Below are 16842 nucleotides of genomic sequence, written 5' to 3'. Positions count from 1 at the left end.
TTTATTTTTTCTCTGTCTAAATTCCAGTAGAGTTACTCCTGCATATATGAGGAGACATATTTCTGACATACTATACTTTGGTATGAATCTAAGAATGAAAATGAATAGTATAATGAATACTCAACAATAGAGTCTGTGCTAATGTAACACCTTTTGTTCCAACATTAGCATTTAGCAGCAAGAACTTCAATGAAGTCATTCAAGTTTCATACAATTTATTTCTGAGAGTTTTTTCCAGGAGTGGTTGGTTGCTAGTGCCAACTATAAACACAGGTAATTTCTTTTTACGATCACCCTGAAATAATATTTGAATGGCTGGTGTATTGGATATTATTAATAGATGCCAATAGTGAAAATGGACTAAGCAAGTAGACGGGTGTGGTGGGGTGTCTGCCCCACCCCCATGCTAGAGGGGGCTGCGGCAGGCCAGGGCGCCTCTGCAGCCCAGCAGCCAATCAGGGCAGGGCTTATTGGATGCCAATCAAGTACCGGATTGGAGATAGCCAATCAGGGCCAAGCTCAGGCCTATAAAAAGGCTGCTCTGAGAGAGGAGAGTCAGTCTGTCCCAGACCTTCAGGGAGGAAGGTCTGTCTCCTGAGCAGGAGACCAGCACCCAGGACAGTGCAGGCTCAGGGAAACAGAATGGAGCTTCAGCCTGATACCTTCCAGAGTGCTGGCCCTGAGTAGAAGGGCCTAGAGGGTACAATGGGGTCAGAGGGGAAGTGACCCAGGGAAGGCTGAAGGCAAGGGGAGAGAAGGAGGGCCGAGAGGCTGCCGTTAGAGGATCCCTGGGTCAGGACCCAGAGTAGCGGGCGGGCCTGGGTCCCCCTTTCCCCCTTGTGCTGCACCGGCCCATGGAGCAGTGGCCGAGTCAGGCTGCAACCTGCCCCCTGACGTAAGAGGGGCTAGACTTGGGGGTTGTGGCGGGCCGCTGAGGCCAGTGCAAAGACTCATGTTAACACACACACCTCCCCCAGAAGGGGGTGTGGATGGACTAAGGGGCACTGCCGGAGGGCAGTGGTCCGGAAGACGACGCCGCAAGCCGGAGAGCGATGCGGGTCCACATGCCAACCGAGGGCAAGACGACGGACGGGACACCACCAGGAGGGGCACTCCAGTGGACAGAGCTAATTCCCAAGACAACCAGTAGGAGGTGCCAGGGGGTGAGTCCCAACCCCGTCACAATGGGACGTATACTATAATATTTGTCCCTTTAAGAGGAAGAGGGGAAATTGGAAGTTTGGAAAACAATGGAAAGATGACATTAACAGGCACCTGGCATTGGCCACTGTTGGAAGACAGGATACTGGTCTAGATGGACCTTTGGTCTGACCCAGTATGTCCGTTCTTAGTAGGGTAAGTTAGTGTACTTACTCGGAGCCATAACATCCCTTTGCATATGAAGACATGCAGAAGAGAACATAACACAGCTAAAATTGTGACCTCTCCAAGGTACTAGTTTGTTTTTTTTTTCCTTACAGAAGCATAGTGACACCAATAATGTGGAAAAATATTGGGTAGTCTGACTCTCATGCATCTGTGGTCTGTGCTATTCTCTGCACCAGCGGTATGGCTGGCTACCACTGGCTTGTCCCTCTCCTCATGTGTGTGGTCACATGAACTTAATGCTGCTTCAAGTGGCATTAAAAACTTTGCATATGTTTCTGCCAGCTATACTAACTAAACAGGGAAAGACGTGCTAGAGTAGCTGTTCAACTACTTCCCTTTCCTGACCTTTTCCTCATGGTGTATTTTTAACTCAATCATGAATTCATCACCATGGTGCAACTATTTCCATCTCACCATTTGGAAGCACCTCTCATAGCTGTTTAGGTCTAATTAAATTCAACAGGACCTATTTTGCCACAATCTCATCAGTTAGAGAACTGGAAAGAAATTCTTCAGTATCAGGAAGACCTGACAGATACAGTCTGTAGCCACAATCTCATCAGTACTGAGCCACAGCCACTGAAGAAGAATGCTTATTTAAAATATCCTGAGCTGTGCTTAAAAAAAGTTGTAATATTCTAATTATGCAATGGCATTAAATAATGGATGATCCTGTGATCCTTAAAAGGGTTGATTATAGGCTAAAATATCTAAAGTCAAAAAGGCATCATCGTGAGTATAGTTAATTAGCTAACCATTACATTCTTTAGGTTAAAATTAAAAAAAAAAAAAATCTATGGCTACTTTTCCTTTACATTCTCATTATAAAATACAACTGGTTATGCAAGCTAAAGGATAAAACCTATAAGTTATGAATGCTAGAGATAGCACTACATTATGAGCAAAAATATTAAGAGATACATTTAATTTAAGTAATAGTGCTAGCACAGCAGTGTTTTATGAGGCAATCATTCAGTTTGAGCTGATAAAGTTCAAGATCGTTGCTGAAGCAGTTTACTAGCAAGAGCCCTGGATTATTGCTGAGAAAGCACAGTATGGTACTCCCTTTATTATTAGTATGCTGTATATCTTAAATATCCCCTCCACAAGCAATGAGTGCTTTATTTATTTAGCATGAAGTGTGGACATTGGAAGAAACATCCACTCTAGAAAATAAGACATAATAATAATTATATACGGTAAGTTATCAACTGGAACCGCATCTTACGATATAAAATACATGTAAGTAAAAAGACAGCCGGGACAATCAAAGAATCACATATAGAAGTTCAAAAGATAAAAACAACACATCCCTTAAATCATTCAGTGATTAATGTTCATAGTAGTTTAAATAAATAAAATTCCAAAGATCTTCCTCAAAGTAGACCAACTCTTAGCTGATGGAAACTCAAATGGCCTAGTCTTTAAGGCATTTCAGGAAAAGGATCATCCTTTTTCCTGTTGCTTTCCCATCAGTCCAACAACAGCACCACCAATCTTAATACAAAAAATGGTTTCTAGATAATTAATGGGAGTACGAAGAGCTCTGTGTAAGCTCAAAAGCTTGTCTCTATCACCAACAGAAGTTGGTCCAATAAAAAAATAATACCTCACCAACTTTGTGTCTCTAATTAATGGGGGTGTCAGAACTGAGTGAAAAAGCAAAACTCCAGTCATGCAATCAGGTCCACATGGGGAGACCTGTTCATCCACACACTTCATATGGGGCTCTGCATGGACACAAGACGTCAATTGTAGGATCAGGAACTAAAAAGTAGGGTCAAATCCCTGAGGTCTCGTGTCCACTAAGTGCATTCTTTTTAGTAGAAAACTGTAATGTCCTACAAATTCTTTGCATAGCGCTTGGAAGTGCTAAAGTGCAAAGTAGAATTAACAGCCTAAACAAAAACTGCATTTAAAATACTGTATTCTAAAACTCTTCACAAATGGCAGTTAAATAATGAAAGATCTATTTTAAATAACCAAAACTTGTAGTAACATGACACTCTTTGATCTATTTCCTTCCCAGGACAAAGCAGTCAATATAAAAAGAAATTTGTTCCTCTGTCTTTTTAAAAATTAAAATATGCACAGAGAATGTTTCCTAGAGACATGGTATGTTGTAGTAATCCTCAAAACAAAAGCCCTACTCTCAATTCTCAAAGAGAATGAATTTTGAGATTAAGGCACTGTAATTTTACCAAATTCATATAAGGCATTAGATGAGTGTTTCTGATATGAAAAACAGTTTCATACCTGAGAAAAAGCATACAGAGGGAAGGAATTAGTGTCATTTCTTTGGTACCTCAAAAAGCTACTTCTTTATTTGGGGTTGGACAAATCTGTTCTGAATTACCTCTAATTTGATAAAAACCTAAACAATTTATTGAAGTTTACAAACAGTCCCCTCCTATGAAGGTTGACATCACCATGATTAGCTGGAATTGACTAAGGTACCAATGCGGTTCTACTTAAATTTCATATGCTCTCCTGTATGTACAACAGATTAAAAATGGTGCTGTCTCACTATTCTGAAAAAAAGAAAGTGATTTTTTTTAATTCTTGTAGTTTTAAAACTGGTTGTTAGCTAGTCAAATATAAAATAAGCCCATGTATACATGTGAATGTTAAAGGATTGTATAATCCATAATGGATAACTAGATGTGGAACTGTCTGGCTTGTGCAATTAGAAAATAAACTTAAGGGTAGAAATGCAGATGTGTTCTGTCCTGAGCACTATGGCAGATAAAAATGCACGTACTAGTGCAGTGCTAACTATTCCTAGGACTCTGGATTTCAATGATTTATTTTAAAATATGATGTTTGATGCAAAGCTACTGGTTTCTGCAAAGCAACACTTATTTATTTAAAAAACAAAACAAAAAAAACATACACCTCTATCCCGATATAATGCAACCCGATATAACATGAATTCGGATATAACGCGTTAAAGCAGCGCTCTGGGGGGAGGGGGGGAAGGGGGCTGCACACTCCAGCGGATCAAAGCAAGTTCGATATAACGTGGTTTCACCTATAACGCAGTAAGATTTTTTGGCTCCCGAGGACAGCGTTATATCAGGGTAGAGGTGTATATGGCCAAGGATTTTGTTTAGGTGTGGATCCAATTCTCATTAGAGGAAAGTATAGATTGAGATGGTAGTACCATTCTACCCTGTCAAGTTGTTCTGAAACCTCCTACAATTATTTTTGTAAATTTAGTGCCTCTCCATAGAGTTCCTTAGGGTATGTCTACACTGCATCTGGGAGCAAGCCACCCAGCCTGAGTCAATAGATTTGTGCTAGCATATTAAAAAATAGCTGTGTAGATGTAGTAGTAGGCCCTGCTCCTTCCCTAGATTTGAGAGCCTAAGCACAAAGGCACGGAGTCAGAGCAACATCTACACAGCTGTTTTTAGCCACCTTGTGTGAGCTCCACTAGCACATCTGTGGACCCAGGCTGGGATGCTTGCTTCCAGATGCAGTGTAAACATACTCTTATTGTGCATTATGTTTGATCAGAGTCATCCTTCTGCTCATTGAAATTTTTAACATGATCATAGTAGTTAGATGCAAACATACAGAAAGTCTACCTGAATTCCACAGAATGCCATTAGAAAGCTGGGGATTCAATCTTTCTTTTTTTGACCAATTCATCATGAGGCCTTCGATCATAGTGGAAGAGTTTTTGAACATCCATAACAAACTCTAGGATTTTGTCGGGTGTTACTTTTTTTCCAATGAGATCCTAATAGTATCGCACCATGAGTCAGAAGTTTAGGATGCCTGCACCTGAGAAGTATTCATCTTTTTCATTTAATTTTTGTTGTCTGAGCAAATGATAGGACCTCCTTGCCATACATTTCTCTATACTCTTGGATGACATCTTCAACAACTTGGATACAAAATTCTGCAATATTATTTTCAGGTGTAGAAATCACTGGTATTAAATAGGACTATTTCTTCCCATGTGGATGTTTATAGTTACTGTGTCATTTCTCATGCTCAGCTATTGTATATTAATATTAATTTTTAGCTTTTATTTTCAGCCTTATTTTTGGCACTTGCAGTATATAGTTTAAATCTGCATGGAGCACTTTCATTCAGGGCAAAGCACTTCAATAATTTCTTTTCATGGATCATTCTGTGCTACACTGTTAGTAAACAGAAAGTCTGTAACTTTGTTACTGAATTCAAGAATACACCTTTGAATTTTTAATTGCATAAACACCGATTGATTTAAGAGCAGTCTCTGTTCGTCTTGAATACCCAAAACATGGCAAAAATCAATCTGATGCTGAGGAGTTGCTGGAAGACCAGGAGCATAGATTTAATTTATCCTCACAGCTACATTTTGATAGCAACACTGTCATTTAAACTGTCTCCCTGGTTGGATCACATTCGATGTTTGGTGCTTCCACTTCAATAGAACAAGCTCCAGTCAATGGCACATTTGACCTTAAAGAATGCAAAGGAACAGATTTTCTGTACTTTTTGAGATGAGCACAAATTATATCTTGCTACAGGACTTAAATAATTTATTTTAAAAGTCCAAAGACTGAATGAACTAAAACAAAACACACTTAGTTTCATACCATTTCCTTCAAAATTATGGCATATTAAATTAGATAAATTCAGACACTGATATTTGGTAGTGACCTATTTATATGTTTATAGTACTGACCACCAACAAAGCTGTTCTTTTCTTTCAGAACTAGACCTTTTCCGTTATCCATGCGGCACCTCAGAAACACTAGCACAAGATCTCAAAACCACACACATGCTATCCAGTAAAAAAAATTATCTTCCCTCTACCACAATCCTAATGATAATTTGCCCTGCTTCTCCCCAATTTCTAGATCAGACATTTCCCTTTTACTACCTGCTTCTATTATTTCTCTTTATCTCCCACCTCATACCTACCACCTATCCCCTGATCTCAATGCCTCCCACTCCCTGTCCTCTCTCATTCTCTCTCTCATCCCCACTCTCTCCCTTATCTACTCTTATTTACAACCTGAAATACAGCACTAAAGAATTCCTCTCCATTCTTGGTGTTTCTAGTATCTGTTGATTCACATTCCCCCTTAATCACCATGCAGTCAAACTACGGAGAGAAGTCTAAAGGAACTAAGTAAGAGTCGATGCCCTCCACCCTCTCATCGTGTTTGTTGTGCTTTTTGAACTTCCCCATATCTGTTAACAGCAAAGTGGTTCCCAGAAATGAATACAATATCCCAGGTGTGGATGAACCAGAATCACACAGAAAGGGATCATGACCTCCTTCATTCAGTAGGTCCAATCACCTTTTCCTTTGTTAGTCATCCTTTCCCCATCACTCTACTGCTAAAACCCTCATCTATACTTGCTAAATCGTCACTAAGCATAATCAATCCTTCTCCTTTCTGGGTTCCTTGTGGTTTTTTACGTCTCACCTCATAGTCTAATTGATTAAAAACATAGCTGCCAAAGTAGTCATCTTCTGTTACTCCTTTGATCCATTTTATATGGCTTCCCTTTCTCCTGCCACGTCAAGTGCAGGCTCTTCACCTTCAAGGCCTTGTTCAAACTCAGTTCTACTTGCACCTTTATCCGTTTCTTCTTACTCTCTACAAGCAATACTACTGGGTATTTGTACTGGCACTAAATAGATGCTAAATAGTTTTCATTGCCATTTTTGTTAACTCATCAAAAACATTTGCTTCATATGCAACATTTAACCATTTCTCTTACAACATTTAAGCCATAATGAGAAAATTAAAGCAGAGGTACAAGTTGTTACACACAAACCCAAAGAATCAATATGAAAAAAATTTAATAAAAAGACCCACTGATAAAGCATCTTGAACTCAAAGAGAGAAGTTCAAACATTAAGCTGAAGACATTAATCTGAAGTCCATCATGGGACACACACACCTACACACAGAAAGTCACACACTGTTCCACAATCCCTGTGAGTGTAGGAAAAAAGAGCTCCACAAACCTCACAAGTCACCAATCGCAGGGCCACAGTCTGGAATCATTTGAGGCAGTGATAAAAGGTGGAGAAATACCCCACTAAACTCTTTCTCAAAGCCACTGACAAAGATCTTCACCACTCAGATACATCTGGAGGCTCTCCCAGACAGAGCCAACTGTCCAAGTGTCTGCCAGAATCTTCTTCTACAGCTCAGTGGAGAGAAGGGGTCACCAACACTACAATCACAGCAGACTGACATTACAAACACAGATTTAAGCCATCCTAAAGGATCACGCACAACACCGATTTGTGCATGAACGGTTTTAAAACAGAAATGGGAATTTCTGTAAGTTATGGGCTGAGTAAATAGATTCTGTATGTTCTATTTTTCACTTTTGCTCCACTGAGGAAGTTTAAGAAATCCACACTACATACGCAGTCTAAGAAATTGATGGTTTCATAGCAGCAGTATATCACTGCCAGAAGCTCTAGCTAAAAAAATAACTTTTTAAACGAGAAATAGACCTGAGACATGAAGTTCTGATCTCAATCTGAACTTCACAAAGTTCATGATGGTTATGTTAGGTTCTGGCATTTTGGCTCAGACTGTTCTCTACTTTTAAAAAACAAGGAAAAATCCTGTAAAGTGCCATTGGACTTTTCTCTATCAAGTTTAGTAGAAATCAATAAATCAGCTAGATCTGCTCTCATTTCAAGATAGTAAGATGTCTAAATAGCTTCTTTTAGCACTGCAGTTATAATAAACCCCTGTAAGTCACTATGGATGTAGTTCTAGTATGGATGTGAATTCTAGGATACGAGGACATCCCTGAGCATATTTGCCTGGTAATTACTGGGTAAAATACTGTCTCTTTCAAAAGAGACAGATTTTTAGAACACTAGAGCACTCTACTGGTTTCAAAGCTGTATTATTTATTTTCCTCTTCAATTAAATGCTGCAAGAAAAGTAATGAAGAATCACTTGTGTTTGAACTTCAAACTAAATCAAAATGGAAGGATTACCTGTAAAGGAAGAAGTACAAAAAAGAAAAGTAGTATGTTTAAAGAGGGAAGCCATCCTTCTTGATTTCCAAATACCCAAAAAACATTAGAATAGAGGGACAGTCTTTCAAAGCAACTACAAAAGACTTTCTTCACATTAAATTCTTAATAGCTAAAATGACTGAAATAGGCCATATGCCCAACCTGTTTTTGCACTGCATATTTCCCAAGCTTTTTCTTAATTCTGGACTCAGGAATACTAGAGTGCATGTGACAGATTGAGGACATGTTTGCTTCTGTGTTAAATTGTGTCATTTTGTTTTGTAAACCCCATTTTGTTTCAGAGGCTCTACTTTGTATTACAGCTTTCACGTTGTATTGCAGCTTCCTTTGTGGATTAGAGCATCAATTTTGCCGCAGGGGCTTGATGCCTCGTGGAAGAAAGACTATGGCTGAGAAGCTATGATGCAACCACAGTGTTCAATGACACTCTCCTACTGGAGCAACAGGTTTGCTATCAGTAAGACCAACTTGTAATGACTCTACACAGAAGCCAGCTGGGGGCACAGGGCCGGCTCCAGGCACCAGCAAAGGAAGCAGGTGCCTGGGGCAGCCAATAGAAAGGGGCGGCACTCCGTCCGTTATTGGGGCGGCACGTCTCACTCTTCGGCGGCAAGTCCTTCAGTTCCTCTCTTCCTCTTCGGCGGCCCTTTGGCAGCAGCTCAATCGGGTTTTCCTTCGCCGCTTGGGGCGGCAAAAAAGCTGGAGCCGGCCCTGTGGGGGTGGGAGTAAGTGCCCAGAATCACTGGCCTGAAGCACATAGGCAAAAGGGTGACAGGGACTGTTTTTAAAAGAGGGAAACTTCCATCCACCACCACATGCAAGTAGAGCAGGCTAAGGAGGGAAAAGGCAAGAATGGCTGCCTAGTGACTATGAACACTGAAGAAATCCAGGACTCACAGGAGGGGTGAGATCAGAGTCAGAGGAAGAGTATGCAGGACTGTTTGTTTTTCAACAATCTGTACGTTTTAGTGCTATTTAAGAGTAGAATGCCTGATTTTGAGCAATTCCCTTGCTAGGCCAGTATTCTTTGCTTATCTGCCCAAATGTCCCTGAAAGCTTTAATTGCAAAGCTCAAGGCACCCAAGGTGATATGGAACTCAGTCTATAAGCAACTGCAGGCTAAGGAGGGTTGTTGCACTTGTTCCAAGATCTAAGGTGGCTAGGCTGTGGGAGGAATTCACTGCCCAAGGTTTTAAATGCATCTGGGAGTATGCCTGAGAGACCCAGATCTAGGAACAGTGACAAATCACTATCCAGATTCAGGGGCTTAGAAATACATGGAATCCAGCATTTAGATCCAACTCAACAGATTGGTGTCCTGTCAGAGGAGGATTGAGTCAACTTGTGACACCAAGGAGCTCCAGATGAAGATAGCCATGTTCCATCCAACCATTTAACTTCTTCTAGTTAAGTCATTTATTTTCCTTATTCTTGTATATGATGCACTATATTCATGAAATCCCCTCACTCTCTCCATTCCTTAAAACAATTTCCTTCCCTGTGATGCAAGAGAAGGAACTGTCTTGACACTGAAAAATATAATAAGAAAAAGAAACAGCACAACAACTTGTTTTCGCACTATTTCAAATGACTTTTGGCTGATGGGAAAAAAACGAGAAGAAAAAATAAAAATAAGTTATATAGGAAAGAAAGAATGAGAGATTAAATAAGTAAGAGAATGTAGTAAACATCAGAAGGAATGAGAAAAGAGGGAAGAAAAAAAAGCATAAAAAATCAGTCAAGCAAAGAAACAGCATAAAAAAATCTGGGAAAATGAGGTGATTTAAAAGAAGTCTGAAAAAGAATATTATAGCCACAAACAGGAAAAAAAAAAACACCCAAAAAAACAGTAAGCTAGAGCATGAATAAAACATAATGGCTAGAAAAATGTTTTCTAAAGACTCATTCTTGATATTCTAAATAAATTTAACAGAGGGTTTTGCGGCTTTGTATATTCTTCTATCCTTAATAGAAAACTACTGAAGAACAAGTTGTAGAAGGGGGATCAAACCAGGATTCCAGTGTTGCTGGCATAATCAACTGCAGATGCAAACAGGTTACAACGTCTAGGACCAGATTTTTAAAAGAGCTCAGTAACCAAGAGCTTCCGCTGTTCTCAGTGTGAGCCACTGAGTCCTGAACACTTTCAAAAATCTGACCCAAATTGTGGGGGCTGCACAATTTTCAAAGTCTGGCCTCAAATTTGTACAATTTCCCTTTGTAAATGTATCAGCAGCCTTGTGCTTGAAGGTTAAAAGTTAGATACTTTTTTAAAAGTTTGGCTGTTTCTCTTTAGTAAAAACAACTCAGTTCCAAATAAAAGGCAGAGCTACAGTCACAAGCATTTTGAAAACTGCTTAATGTTTTAATTCTAAGTAACAGTTTATCCTGGAGGTATAAGTGATGATGGCTCTAAACTTCTATTTGTTCCTCATTTCAATGTAGTGATGGCTTATCCTCACTTTTCACTTAAAAGCTTGGGGGAAGAGGCTAGTAGAACACCAATGCCACTCAATCTGAAAGACATGCCCCCAACATTATCTGGATAACAAAACAGGATATTAGGTTGATGACAATACAGTAGGTATTTGACTGAAAACTGGAATATGAAAAAATATAGTTTCTCAACAGCTGGTGTTGCTGTTGCTTTAGCTAAAGACATTGCTTGGATTATTACCTTTGTAGACGGGTACAGGATTCATGAGAGGCCCCAGTCCTGCAACTTGTTTCATTCAGGCAGACCTCATATCCACATGGAACCACCCTGAAGATCATGGGTATGAAAAAGTTGCAGGATTGGGACCTAAAACATCTTTTCTGCTGGGGGAAATGAAGACAATCAAGATGAAATACATTTCCATTGCTACTTGGTAGACTGACTAATTTTTGTATTTAACAGACCACTGGCCTTAACCTTTTTTGAAATAAATATATCAAGTTACAGGGCACCTAACTAGCTACTGTGGTCATGACTGAATCATGATGGAGGCCCTAAATGCTCCCACAGGGCACCTAACAAGACTCTTTCCTCTTCAGTGCACCCTTTAGGACAAACCTTCCCTCTAGCGAAAATAAATATCAAACTTAAAAACAAGATGTAGCTACCACTCATTATCTCAGCCACAATATGGTTTAGCACTGGGATAAGCCTAAGTAAGGTAATGATAAAAAACAAATGAACTGGGCCACAATTTGTGCACAAATCAATTAGTTTTGATAGCCAACCACACAAAATGCATCTGGTGAATCTCAGACTTCCTTACATACACACCACCTCAAGCACTGCACATGGCTCTAGAGAGGAAAATTCCTTCTTGACTCTCAGTGGGCAGCCATATCCTGGGAAAGAATGGTGGGACATAATCCCAAACACGTGATAGGCCCCAGCACAAATCTAGGTAGCTTCACAGAGGAGAAGGCCAAGTTGAAGGCAATGAGGGTAAATTACAGACAGACCAACCTTATTGACTGTCCCGATTCCTATTTGAAACATGGAAGCTTGAGTGGAAAAAGAGCAGGTACTGTATCTCTCTCAAGTCTTTGCATATGAGGCTTGCTCTGACACCATGTCTGGGTTAGCAAGCATTACCAAAGTGAAAGAGGGGGGTGGAGGGATTGAAAGAGAACAAAAGAGTCAGATTGTAACAGTACAAAGGCACCACCCTGGGTGTAGGGGCTCTAGGGAGGAAGGGGGGAAAAAACCAAAACAGCAACAACAAAAACTTGTTTGTCTGTGTTTCCCCCTGCCGCTTGGGACTTTCCTAACAATTCCAGCTAGCAAGAACTCTGTGTGACGGGGGAACTCCATTTTTCCGTACTAATATTATGCTAGGAAATATTTGTGGATAAATCACTGGATTTTATGAGCGGAATTAAAGTGTCAAGTTAGTATTTTGTTGTTATTTTATATTGTTTATTTAAAAATTTGTAGTGCACCATGAGCAACATTGATGAAATCAAACTTCTTAAAATACAGACATTTCTTTAAAATTTAGTGGAGATACCATTTAAATACTACAGATAATCAAAAGTACATACTATTCATACTGTACTGTTTAAAAGTTTGAATAACTAAGCCATTGCATACAATACATCCTCGGTCTTTGCTTACAATATACACATGTAGAGTAATCGTAATCTACTAAATTAACCCCATCTCTCCTACTGACCTATAAAGATATCCAGAGCTTATCACTAGTTTGTTTTTCCCTGTAGTACAATGGAGGTGGTGACACACATTTTGCTTTTAAAAGCCCTTTTAGAACTACAACAATGCTGTGTGATAACACAGAGCTAAAATGTGACCATCCAATAAGTAGCATAATTTTCTAACTCACTAGTTTAATCATTTTTACAAACATTATTTCACAAAAATGTATGACAACATTTACCTGTTCGTTTTTGCAGAGCCACACATTGTTCCCCAGAAGTAAAGTAAAGATTTTGGTTTTGTATCCTTTTAGTTCAAGGTATCCACTTTTCTCAGGAGTGATAGCAGTTCGAGTTTGAGAGGTATTGGACTGTGATTTCAAGGCACTGAGCATTGTATTAATCCAGTCAATTCTTTCATCTAAGGAAAAGGAAAAGGAAATTAGACAAGTGCAGCATGTTCCTGGAATGTTGCAGCTTCCCCACTGTCTTCACATACATGCCCATGAAGGTGCTCTAGTTCTTTTGACTAAGCTACTGTGTTGCATAGGAAAGGTCATGCCAGATCAGACCAGCAGTCCATCTAACCTGGTATTCTGTCTTTGGCAATGGTCTGTATTAGATGATTGAGAGATAAGTGCTAGAATCACTATTCTAGACAATTCTAGGACAGAGGGGAAGTTTTTTTCTAACCCTATTAGATAGTGGTTGGCATGAAGGTTTATTTTCCTGGGGGGGTTTAATCTTAATTTAACTGTGGATATTTCCATGAGGGAAGGGAATGAAAAAAATAAGCATGAACATATATCAGGTAAAGACTTAAGACAGAATCTGCACTTCAGTAACTCCCATTGTCAACATGCAACTTCTCCAAGAACACAATACTTTTACCACTACATTTTCAAATGTTACTATGTAGTGGTGCTGTAGCTGCATTGGTCCCAGAATATTAGCAAGACAAGGTGGGTGAGGTAATATCTTTTACTGCAGTGTTTCCCAACAGCCAGTCCGTGGACTCATGCCAGTCCCAGAGATCTCCCTGACACAGTTTAGGAAGGCAGCAAGCCAGTCCCTTGTATCAAAAAGCTTGAGAAACACTTCTTAACTGGAAAAACCTGAAGAAGAGCTCTGCCTAAGATTGACAGCATGTCTCACTCATCAACACAGATTGGTCCAATAGAAGATATTACCTCACCCATATTGTTCTCAAACATAACTAGTGATTTTTGGGTAGCCAGCTTGAAACAACTTAAAAGGGCCTGATTTCCTGAAAGTGTTGAGAATCCAAACTATGGAAATATGGTCGAAGTAAGATATCTCAAGTTCAGCACCCAAAAATTGGGGAATTCAAAATCAGCAGGAATTTCTGAAAATGTAGGCCTATATAATACTGATAATATAGCTAATGTTTTTACGCAAAAATATTTTTGCAATCTACAGTTTATTTCATTATGGTATACCTTGTTAAAGTCTGCATTATCCAAGGAATTTAGGTAATGCCTGTTTGAATACTCTTTGCATGCATTATTAATTTAACAGCTTACAAAAGCTACAAAAGCAAGTACCGTATTTTCTGGCGTATAAGACGACTGGGCGTATAAGACGACCCCCAACTTTTCCAGTTAAAATATAGAGTTTGGGATATACTTGCCATATAAGACTACCCCTCTTCCAACGCACACCAAATAAAAATTAAAAAAACATCAGATTTGATTTCAATATGGTAATTTTAATTCAAATGCTTATGACATGCAGGTACTTAGCAGGAAAACTGTCACTTATAAACATAAGGCTGTTTGTCATCAAACATGTAAACATAAAACGGTGCAAGTGGATTAAACTTTTCCTAATTCACTCTAAAGCTGAAAGGAAGGATAAGACAATAAACCCATGGGAGCTGCCATGCTGTTTGTTTTCTAAGCTGTCAACCAAACTGGAACTGATGATGATAGGAGGAAGATAACAAACAATAGAGAGAGAGCAAGTGCCGGGTAAGTCCCTGGCGAGTTAGCAACGCCCATCATAACTGCAAGCTACGGTATTTTTACAGGTTTTGCTGGCGTGACAGTTTCCCTTTAAAAGCCTTCAAAATCCTCCTGTTCGTCATCTGATATCATAAGTACATCAATGACATCTTGTGATACATTTGTAAGGCAGTCATCGTATGGATCGAATTCCGTATCAGATGGTGTGGTCTCAGCTTCGGCTTCCTCTTCATCTTGCCACAAGTAGTCGTCCTCCATACCATCTAATGAATTTGATATGCCACACTTCTTGAAAGACTTGATTACTGTTTCTGCATCAATATAATTCCAGGCTTTTATGACAAACTTGCACAAAACATCCAACTGTGGAGCACGCATGTTTCCTCCTTTTGTGAATGACTTTTCGCCGCTAACCATCCATTCATTCCATTGTTCTCGAATGCAATCTTTAAATGGCTTGTTTAGGCACACATCCAGTGGCTGTACCAACGATGTCAATCCTGCAGGAATAACTGCCACATCTGTGTTTAGTCTTGCAAGCCTTTGCTTGGTGCTGGGAGTTAAATGAGCCCTGAACATATCCCACACCAGTAGACTACATTTTTGAATAAGTCCACCTGGTCGCCTGCTCCATACATTATCAAGCCATAGCTTTACCCCTTCTTCATCCATCCAGCCTTTTTCATTCACATGTACAAAACAACCAACAGGGAACTTGAGTTTCGGCATTGTTTTTCTTTTAAAAATAATCATTGGTCTCAGTTTGGCGCCATCAGCTGTGCATCCTAGTACCACTGTAAAACTGGACTTCTCATGTCCTGTTGTTTTCACCTTTTTGATGGACAGTTTTATTTCCAACCATATCAAAATTCATTGGAGTTTCATCCATATTTCCAATACTACTTAACGCATAGCCATGTTTAGTGCGCTGATGTATTACGTATCGATGGAAACTATTTACTTTGCTATCAAGATCTGCAGGTAATTTTTGGGCAATTTTCGTCTTTTGCCTCAGTACCATATTATGCCTTCCCATGAATCTAGTACACCAGGATACAGTGGCCTTAAATCTGTTGCTGTGATCTGGGTTAGATTTGGCCCACTGAAGTGCAAACAAACGTATTTTATTTCGTGTCACTACATAACCGTTTTGGCGATGCTCATTCACCATGTCTGCTACATGTTTTTCGAGTTCTGGCCAATGTGGGGTGCCTCTTCTTAATGCACACTTACCTCTTGGCATACTCTTTAATGCTTTTTCATTTGCTTTCCAGTCCCGAACCATCTTTGCTGTTACTCCATATTGTCTTGCAGCAGCGCAGTTATTATGTTCCATGGCAAAGTTTACAACTTTAAGTTTGAAACTGGCTTCATATTTCTTTCTTCTTGCTGGTGGAGCCATGATGGGGTTTTGACTGTTGGACATTTGTATACTGTACTGTATGTACTGGTGCTATACTGTATGAACAGGTACAGATACTGGTGCTGTACTGTATGTGGTACCCAGTATACAACAACCAGCCAATCACGGCAAGCGATGTACCTTACCGGCGATTGGCTGGTTGTTGTATACAAAGCCTGCTTGGATTGGTCAGCTCTCCCTGCCTGCCCAGCCCTCCCTGTCTCCAAGACTATCAGAGCGGTAGCGCAAACACGCCTCTTTCACCCGTCTGGCCCGCCCTTGTATCCTATTACCTCCTTCTCTGCCTCTCAGATCTCGCACTTGCGTGCCTGCGCCGCTTCACTGCAGTCCTCAGGAGCGAGATCTGAGAGGCAGAGAAGGAGGTACGGTAATAGGATACAAAGGCGGGCCAGACGGGTGAAAGAGGCATGTTTTTCTGGGCACAGCGCCGCTCTCTCTCTTTTTGCCATACCCCAGGCGTCCCGGACGCCTGCAGCTTGCTCCGCCCTTGCTGCTTTCATGCGTCCGCGGCCGTTTTTGAGCTCCCCCCACCATATGCGGTGACCGCAGATTCTCCAGTCCGGCTGGAAGTTTCAGCACCCGCCCTATAAGACGACACCCGGCGTATAAGACAACCCGCGACTTTTGAGAAGATTTTCCTGGGTTACAAGGTCGTCTTATACGCCGTGCCCATCTATAAAAAGGGAAATAAAAACAACCCAGGTAACTACAGACCAGTTAGTTTAACTTCTGTGCCAGGGAAGATAATGGAGCAAGTAATTAAGGAAATCATCTGCAAACACTTGGAAGGTAGTAAGGTGATAGGGAACAGCCAGCATGGATTTGTGAAGAACAAATCATGTCAAACCAATCTGATAGCTTTCTTTGATAGAATA

General features: G+C 40.2%; 1 protein-coding gene across 3 annotated transcripts in view; it reads right to left on the bottom strand.

The window, feature by feature from the left end:
- Positions 1–16842, bottom strand: part of ARAP2 (ArfGAP with RhoGAP domain, ankyrin repeat and PH domain 2) — a 205577-nt gene that overhangs the window by 129385 nt on the left and 59350 nt on the right. For all 3 annotated transcript variants that reach the window (XM_024106718.3, XM_065596990.1, XM_005286388.4), the window contains one exon: positions 12802–12980. In XM_024106718.3, coding sequence (XP_023962486.2) covers positions 12802–12980 — 179 coding nt within the window. The remainder of the gene's footprint in view (positions 1–12801; positions 12981–16842) is intronic.

The sequence above is a fragment of the Chrysemys picta genome, chromosome 5 (genome assembly GCF_011386835.1).
Source record: "Chrysemys picta bellii isolate R12L10 chromosome 5, ASM1138683v2, whole genome shotgun sequence".
NCBI classification, from domain to species: Eukaryota; Metazoa; Chordata; order Testudines; family Emydidae; genus Chrysemys; species Chrysemys picta.
Note: the sequence above shows the minus strand (reverse complement) of the source record. Positions and strands in the feature narration are given on the sequence as shown.